Source organism: Juglans regia, unplaced genomic scaffold (assembly GCF_001411555.2).
Source record: "Juglans regia cultivar Chandler unplaced genomic scaffold, Walnut 2.0 Scaffold_60, whole genome shotgun sequence".
Lineage (NCBI taxonomy): Eukaryota > Viridiplantae > Streptophyta > Magnoliopsida > Fagales > Juglandaceae > Juglans > Juglans regia.
Genome location: NW_023360866.1, coordinates 1 through 9,323, shown reverse-complemented (window position 1 = coordinate 9,323; position 9,323 = coordinate 1). Strand labels below are relative to the sequence as shown.

Here is a 9,323-nt window from a genome sequence, read left to right as displayed (position 1 = left end):
TAGTGGAAGGAATGGAGTTCGGCGTGAGGTAGGTAGAGGTAGCTCATCGTGAATGGAGGAGTTGCGTGCGGTGTGGAGATGAAGGTGGCTGTCCCAACGGCGGAGCACTGAGAGAGAAAAAAAATGACGAGTGAGAGAGAGAGGTATGAGAGCACCAAGAAGGAGACGGAGATAGTGGGCTCATTACCGAGAGACTTATGCACGGCGACGGCTTGGGTGGCTATCGACGGTGACATGACTAGGCGTGGTTGAGATGCTGGACTATGGGTTCCCTTTGCGTTGCGGAGGAGACGCTCAAAAGGGTTGGTAGTGCGAAACTGCCGTGCTTGGAGGAGCAACCAAATGCTCTGTTTTTCAGACCCAAAACAGTGGAGTTTCGTTCACTCTGCAGATGGTTGTTCTCAGCACTCTGATGGTGGTGCAGTGGTGTATGGCGGAGGAGCTGGACTCCAGTGATGGTCAAGTGGAGGTGACACACGACGAGGTGGAGTTGCGATCCGTGGAGATGCAATGCATGCACGGTTGCGTCGATTTCGTATGGGAGCAGCGTGTATTCTGGACGGTGCAACGGCTAGGTTCAAGAGGCTAGCAGCGGCTGCAACTTGGCGGAGGGTTGACGGAGGCTGAGCCGGAGTGTGTCAAAAGTGGTGGTCTAGTTTATGGGTGCAAAGTTGACGAGCGTTGAGCCGAGAACATGGAGAGGTAGTGAACGAAAGGGAGTTACGCTTGGGTTCTGCTGCGGCTACTACTTTTCAGTAGAGGAGTACAAGTATATATATAGGCAACGGAAAAACCCTAGAGAAATGAGGGAAACGTGCAAGGTCATGCATGCCGTGGACGAGAGGAAGACCTTGGGGTGAAAAAAAAATATAGACGGAAAGAAAAAAAAATAAAACATACGGGGAAGTTAATGTGTGAAAAAAATAACAAAATAAATAAATAAATAAAAATTGAGCTTCATTGGATCCGGGTGCTACATCATAGCTAGCATAATGGAGAGATATATATATATCCCTAATTGACATTAATTTATAATGGATTCACTCTACACATTTAACCTATCGAGTTTTTCTATTCGAATGGATACTATAAATTTTATTTATAATAGTCAAGGACGCATTTATGTGTTTTTAAAAATATATTATGTGTTTTTAAATATATTATGGTGGTCATGTAAGCTATGTTGGTGGTTTCGGCTAGATAGGTTAAACCATGTGCAGTTAGACTTTAATTAACTAACCAAGTCGATTAATTACGTATATATTACTTGTACCCCAGCTAACTAGACAATATTGTAGAAATATTTAATTGTTCATTAATTCCAGGTAGCTTTAATTAATTTGTACGTATACCTGAATGACATTGTAAAATTTAATGAAACAATGAGATACGAAATTAACTCTTTGAAAAATTATATTCTCGTGCCGATGTGTAGAGCATACTTGTAAGTAAGTGCTTAGATTAAAAGATTAAAAGAGTCCTCCAGTTTTAAAAGTAAATATATACCACAAAATGATATGGTTTGTCTAGGTATATGATATCATACTGCCTTCTGATCTGTACGTGTGGCTAATTCCGTGCATCGATCGATCTAGACATATATGCACTCAACTAGCTAGCCAGATCATCTCTTTCTCGTAATGTACGCAGTAACTACTTTTCTGGCCTCCAACCATTTCAGTACTACTTACCTATATATGCTTTTCGATCTCTTTCATGTCTCAATCCTGGACCCATTGCATGCACGCATGGTCCCTGCATGGAGTGTCCAACAATGAAAGAAAGCCAGCTAGCTAGCTAGCTAGTTCATGTACTCGGCTTTTTAATTACGTACCTCATCAGCAAGGCTTGATTTTGGCTACCAATAATTGATAAATTTTGGCAATTAGGAAAATTGGGTTCGAGATATTATACTTTCAAGTCGGTATGTACGGTTTATCATTTATATTATTTAAATAATAAGATATAATTTAGAAGATTAAAATTTTAAAACTTTTCTTTTAAATCAAATTATAACAATATGTAAGCACTTACTTTTGTTTAAAAAGAAAAAATGGAGGTTAGGCCGAGAAACCGTGTTAACAAATAAAGAACGTGAAACCTTCCAACCAATACCCACAAAGATAGAAAATGACATAATTAAACCAAGTAAAAACAGAGAAATCGCTATACAAAATCCTTAGGACCGAATGCAGAAACATCCCCCCTTATCCAATCGAAAAAGACCTTTGAGATTTGAAGGGAATTCAAATCTTTGATGCCAAACCTTACAGACCCCCTGAAGCACCAAGTCGTGCACAACCATCTGCCAAGGAGTGACACTCTCTGTATATATGCCGAACCCGTAAGTAGAGACCATCCATCTGATTAAGTAATTCCTTCCAATAATCCTTCAACTACCAGAGGCCACATCTCTTATTCCTTAGCCATTCAGTCACCAACATAGAGTCCATCTCAATTTCTACCTATTTAAGACCCAAAATCTCACAGTTCATAGACCTTGCAGCAAAGTCAAATGTAGAAATAAAAACAGTTGGTGTTAGGCCAAGATCTATTATGTTTTTACATGCATGACACTGTAGTAAGAAATACATTAATAAAAACTAACATTATTGTTCATGACTAGCGAGGTTCCTGAGCAGTTGGAGAACAACAAAGGGAACATTTGCGTGGCATGTACAAGCCCGCCAATTGTACTAAGGGCGTACCACGCGCAATTTCAAAAAGATTTTTCAATGTTTTTAAGGTGTCGCGCAGAGGAATTGGTGGTTGGAGGGCGAATGGTCTTAACGTTTCTGGGCAGAAGAAGTGAAGATCCCTCCAGCAAAGAGTGTTGTTATATTTGGGAACTTTTGGCTTTGGCACTCAATGACTTGGTCTCCAAAGTAACCTGGCTTCAGTACTTTTACGTGATACGAGTCCATTATATATGATGCATTATTGGCATAACATGACCTGAATTTTCATGGATTTTTCTTGATAAGTTTTTAATTTAGTCATACTAGAAATTTACCTCATTGCATGCTCTTGATGCTGTCGGTCCATTAATGCATGTTGACAAAATTTTTTTTTTCTTTTGATCATGTAGACCAACAGAAATATGCGGAACATGTATTAATATGAATAGAAAAATGTTATTTTTTTTAATTTTTTATCCATTTGGGGAGACGGGGTATCGAACCCAAGATCTTTATTTTGGAGGCTGGGGGTTTATGTCAATCAGGCCACAAGCCTTTGGCTAATAGAAAAATGTTATGAACTGGGAAGTAAGGACTTTTCCAGATTTGCATAAAATCTATCATTCTAAAAAATATCATATGTTATTATATGCAGGGACTCATTGAAGAAGAAACAATGAATTCCTTCAATATTCCTCTATACTCACCATCCCTATCAGAAGTGAAATCTGAAGTTTTAAAGGAACGATCTTTCACCATTGATCATCTTGAGACTTCTGAAATGAATTGGATTGCATATGATAGCGAACTCATGATGAACTCGCCCGATGCGTTTTTTGATAGTGGATACAATGTTGCAAAGTGCATTAGAGCTGTCGTTGAGCCTTTGCTTATTAGTCATTTTGGAGATGCAATTATTGAGGAGGTTTTCTGCAGTTACAGGAAAATTCTTTCTGATTGCCTTTCTAAAGAGACCAATAACTTTATCAATGTCATCGCTTCTGTAACAAAAAAAGGATGATCAAGATATTGATCCATGAATTTCTTGTATTGAATGTAAGACAGATCATAATCAGTACTTCGAAATAAGAGTCTATGTTCTTAGGCTCATTTGCAATGAGCAATATATTATATATTATGGTATACAATATTGGTGGAATGAATCGTGCAACCTCTTTTCTCTATGTAATAACCCGGCCAATGGAAGCCCAAGCCCTAAAAAACCCTTGCTTTCCTTTTTAATGTTTTTCTTCCCTTTCTTCTTCCCACATCCAGATGCCTCTCGGCAGCAATCCCACCCCCCGGTATCCTTCTTCCCCCATCTCCCATCTCTCTCTCTCTCTCTCTCACCCCTCTATGGAGCCTACGGCCCCGTTTATGTTTTGGCGATAGTCGTGACACTAGGATGTAGACCACTTGGGTCACTCACCCTTCAGTTATTGTGACAAGTGTGAACTCTCACATATTTAAATAATGTGTACAATTATATTGCAACGGAAAATTAAAAGGGTAATCATAAAAAAAATTAACTAATAGTACCAGAGAAATTTAAACTTATCACAATCCAAATATCCATAAGCCATACGTTTTCAAACTACAGTTAAAAGAATATTACAGTCATCCAAAATTAATTCAAAGGCAAAAATAACACTCAAATAATCTCAATCTTCACTCTTCAGGTGAAGCCCGACCTCCATACACATGCCCATCCTTTACATCAAAATCTACGCTTCTGCAAAGAGGACCACTATGGTGAAATTTTGCAAACTCTGAGTATGTGAAACTAAGTCTAACACCCAAAATAAATGCAAGTAAAAAAATGAGATATTATGCAAAGACAAAATACAAAAAATATAATATTTGGAATTTGCAATTTAACAAACTCATGTATACACCCATTCTTTTGCCCGAGATATTACCCGCCCAAAAATCACATTTTTGTTTTTTTAAACATTTGTTTTATTAAGGTATCTCCTATGGACCATCCACACACTCTGGCTCATTTCGTCGCTCTACAGGTAATGATTGTGTGTGTGATTTTGTAATAAGCAATGACAAGTCTTGTGCTCGGCAAGTTCGTGGCCAAACATCCTTTAGCCTCCACCAGCAGAGAGGCAACGATATCGACTCGAGAGTGTTACCATCTCGCATGAGCCTGTTGTTGGCTGGCGACAACCCAAAGGATGTTACTTTTTATGCGCTCTCAGTTGACCATAAGAGCTCCACCAAAATAATGTCTCATCTTGTCTTGGGGTCATGATATGCACACATTGGCAAAAAGCTTTGACACAAAAACCAACAGTTTTACAAATTATAGCTTACAAACTCAAAATCAGAGTTTAATGACAAAATTATCAACATTTGGTACGATTTATAATGTAGCAAAAAATGTAGCAGTTAATACATAAGTGACACAATAAATGCAATATTTATTATGACAGGTACACCATTTCAACAGCACATCCAATTTGAACATGACAACCAAACTACAATTTCAGCCACAATGCTTCATAGGGGCCCACGACCACTACACAGTTTGACAACCAACTACAATTTCACTCCCAACGCTTCATAGGGGCCCTCGGCCACCACACAGATCTGTGGTTATCTTAAGGGTTAGTCTAAGGATCACCTATAGTGTATAGGTAAAATTCTGGAGGATCAAAGCGTCCTAAGCTCAGCAGCTGGGGTTGAGATAATGAATAAGAAGTCGAGAGGGAGGTGGCTGGGTACTCGGTTTAGGTGGTGGTGGTGGTGGTTGGCACGACTGGGGGTTCATGACAATGACTCACCGAGGGTGAGAGAGAGAAATGGGGGCTATTTGAGGCATGGGAGAGATGGGGGAGGGGTGGAAGAACGCCGGTGACATGATTGTGTGGTCAGTGGAGGCGATGGCAATGCCCGCGGCAGAGTAGCAACTTATAAGGTTAAAGGGATAGAAAGTGAGCGCGAGAAAGGGAGGAGGGAGAACTAATGGGGAAGTGAGGCCGAGGGGGAAATGAGCTCATTGTGAGTGGTGACAACGGCTAGGGTTTTCAAACCTAAAATGATCTTGCCCTTACGAGGATGGAAAAAGAGAGTATAGGCGTGTGAGTGGCAGTCAAAGGGTGAGCTAGAGGTGGGGATCTACAAAGGTGTGTGCATGTTGAGATGTTAGAGAGAGAGAGAGAAAGAGTTAGGAAAGGAGGCAGTGGTCAAGAGGGTCAATGACAGTGAGACCGCTGGAGGTGGAGAAGATGTGATCAGAGGGGTAGGGGTTGGACACCCCATCACGGGTGATACACGACGGCTGCGACAAGGGAGTCACGAGTGGGAAAGGGATGGTGCAGGAGGAGGGGGGAAGGGAGGAGAGAGAGAGAGAGAGAGAGAGAGAGAGAGATGGGGATTTAGGGTTTTCCCTAAAGCCAAAACGACGTCATTTTGGGGGGGGGGGGGGGGGGGGCTTATGAAAATGCTGGCCCAAGGCTGATGGGTTGTCTTTATATGAATAAGGCCCTACATCCTCTGAAATTATGTTTCATATCCATTAAGAACTTAAAAACTCCAACTTAAAAGATGTGACTTGACACTTGTTCAATACAATACACATGCTTACAATACCCAAACAAGTATGGGTATTTCTCTCTCATATCTACTTCTCACTCCCAGGTAAAATCTCAAGCTGTTGAATCTCTCTACAAAACCTTCACCAGAGGTATTGTCTTGGACCTTAACTTATATTCCTTCCCATCCAAAATATACCTTGGAGCTTCCTAATACATAAGGTTAGGCTGAAGTTGGATACTACTGGGATCGACCATTCGGGGCTCTTGCTATTTGGAGCTCTTCCTTAAGGAGGAGACGTGGAACACGTTGTGCACGTCTCCAAAATATCCCAGTAATGCAATCCTATAAGCCATTGTGCTGATCTTCTCCATTATTTGAAAAGGTCCAACATATCTCGAACTGAGCTTCTCTTTCTTCCCAAAATGTTTAACCCCCTTCATGGGTGATACCTTGAGATACACCCATTCGCCTTCCTCAAAGGCCAAGTCCCTCCTCCTTGTATTGACATAACTCTTTTGACGACTCTGAGTTGTAGCCATATTGTCTTGTATGACTCTGAGTCGCTCCTTCATTTCCTAGATTAGTTTCTGTCCAACGAGTTTACTTTCACCAACTTCAGTTCAGTATAGTTGTCACCTACACATCTTCCCATAAAGTGCTTTGTAAGGTGCCATCTAAATAGAAGCTTGGAAACTATTGTTTTAGGCAAACACTATGAGAGGTAGATGATACTCCTAGCTATCCTTAAGTTCTAGTATGCAAGACCTTAACGTATCTTCTAGGGTTAGGATAGTCTGCTTTGATTAACTGCCCTTTTTAGGGTGATATGCGCTACCGAACTTTATTTTTGTGCCCATTGCACCTTGTAAGCTCTTCCAAAAATGTGATGTAAACTTGGATCCCAATTGGATACAACGGTCTTGGGTACCCTATGTAGTCTTACTATCTCTTTTGCGTATAACCGGGTTAACTTACCCAATGTATCTGTATTGGTGACTGGCAGAATATGGGCACGCTTGGTCAAACAATCTATAATCACCCATACTAAATTTTTCCAACTTGGAGTTCTTGGCTGGCTAACTATGAAGTCCATAGTGATGTTGTAACACCCCGTATTTTTTTTAGTGTATTTTTTTAATTGAAGGATTATTTATTATTAATTTAAAATTTGATTATCTTGTTTTAAATTTTTAGATTTTATTGGGTTTATTTTTTTTATGATTTTTAATTTGTGAAAATTAAATTTGACATGTTTCCTTAATATTAATAGTTGTTATGCATTTAAATTTCTCTTAATTTAAATTATTTTGTGGGTTTTAAAATTATTGTATTGTTGGATTTAATTATTTTATTTTACTTAGTCACTGTGTTTAAATTTATTTTATTTAAAACTGTTGTATTGAAATAATTTTCGTTGAAATTTTTGTGACCCAAGTTGTGAGATTTAGACCTCATTTATTTTCCTTCAATTTTCTTTTTCCACTTTCTTTTTCTCTTTTCTTTTTTTTCTTCCTTCTTTTTTTTTTCTTTTCCTTTTCCGGAACTGCTCCTCCCGCGCGCGACCCAGCCCCTCTCTCTCACTCCGTCCGATCCTTCTCTCCCCCAGCCCGCCGCCATGGGCCTCCGTCCGGCCACACCGCCCAGCCCACGGCCTTCCCCATCCTCCGGTGACCACCTCCCTCCAATCTCAGCCCCTCTCGTGTCGCCGTTTGCCCCCACGCGCAACACTATGCTGCGGCGTTCCTTGTGCTCGTGCGCCACCGTCGCGCCACCATCGGCCACCATCTCTTCACCACTTCATCCTCGACCTCCTAGCAACCTAGTGCACCCATCCTTGGCTCCGATCTGTCACCAATGAAGCCCCATCTATCTCCATCTCTGATTTGAGCATTTTTTGCCTTAAACTGCCGCCCACGCCGCCATCCATGGCCAACCACCACCACCACTAGCTTCACCGACATCCCTAGGCCCTACCCTATCAATCTCGGGTCTTCGTTTACACCCGTTCAAAAGTGGGTTTCTGAGACCCACGGCCACAGTGCATTTCGCATTGTTTTGTTGTTGCGTTGCCGTTTCTAGCACTTCCGTGATCTTTCAAAAATTATATTATAGCATTGTAAGTATTTTTCTCGAAAAACTTTTGAGATTTAAATGTATTTTCCCGCTAACTCATATTTACTGTGAATTGGTTAGTTGTGCCGGACTGAGTTCGAGGAGTAAGGGGGTCGGTTGGATTGGATGATGTAATTATTTGTGTGATTGGTTTATGCTATGAAATTTGTTGGCTGTTTCGGATTTAAATATTGGTGTTTTGAGTTTGACGTTGGTGATGGTGGATATTGGTGATTTTTTTAGGAAGTGGTGATATATTTTGGGATTATGAGGGTTTTAAGTTTTGAGAAATTAAGATAGATTATTTTAGAAACTTAGGCTTAAATATGGAAATCCGTGATTGATTGAAAACTTACGGAAATTGTGTGATTATTTTTATAGGTGACGATTTATAGTCGACTCGACATTTTTGAGGAAAATTTTGAAAAGCTAAGAAGTCCAGGTAAGCGGGGTTCATATACTAATTTTGCATAAAAGAAATAAAATGAGATTGACTTTGAAAATAAACGTGTTTGTTTTTGAAAAGAAATGATCTGAAAACAACCTCAGATGTTTATTCTGCATATGCATAAATTCAATATAAAAGAAAGTATTTTCTGTTATGACTGGTGTAGACATGAGCTAGTTTTGTGCACTTTGTTTCTGAACTATGTAAAAGAGCGAATAAGGAATTCTAAAAGTTTTGTTATGAACAAATGAGAATATTTTGTTTATGTTTATCTCGAACATGTGAAATGATCTGAAGCCTTTCAGTGTTTTGTTTTGATATGATGTGTCATCTGAAAACCTTAGCATGAAGTTCTGATTCTGTATATGATTGTAATCGGATTTTCGATGAAATCTGTTCTGTTTCTGTTAAGGCCCAGCCACGGGTATAATGGTGGTTTATAACCCTACCACGGGGGTGAAACATGGAATATGGCCCAGCCACGGGTATAATGGTGGTTTATAACCCTACCACGGGGGTTAAACATGGTATTGTCCCCG

General features: G+C 40.0%; 1 protein-coding gene across 1 annotated transcript; it reads left to right on the top strand.

Annotated features, from left to right (window-relative positions):
- The first annotated feature begins 391 nt into the window (after positions 1 to 391).
- On the top strand, positions 392 to 3,748 carry LOC118345970 (salicylate carboxymethyltransferase-like). Its single transcript, XM_035687046.1, has 4 exons — positions 392 to 562; positions 1,531 to 1,559; positions 2,627 to 2,885; positions 3,334 to 3,748. Exons 1-4 carry the CDS (start codon positions 392 to 394, stop codon positions 3,697 to 3,699), a joined length of 825 nt encoding a protein of 274 aa, XP_035542939.1. The 3' UTR covers positions 3,700 to 3,748.
- Positions 3,749 to 9,323: the final 5,575 nt, after the last annotated feature.

Excerpts from the sequence above, each read along its gene's own strand:
- LOC118345970 (XM_035687046.1), top strand. The coding sequence starts at position 392 with ATGGTTGTTCTCAGCACTCTGATGGTGGTGCAGTGGTGTATGGCGGAG. Across the intron at positions 1,560-2,626 it reads ATCATACTGCCTTCTGATCT|CGAGGTTCCTGAGCAGTTGG; the intron begins GTACGTGTGGCT and ends GTTCATGACTAG. Across the intron at positions 2,886-3,333 it reads TCAATGACTTGGTCTCCAAA|GGACTCATTGAAGAAGAAAC; the intron begins GTAACCTGGCTT and ends TATTATATGCAG.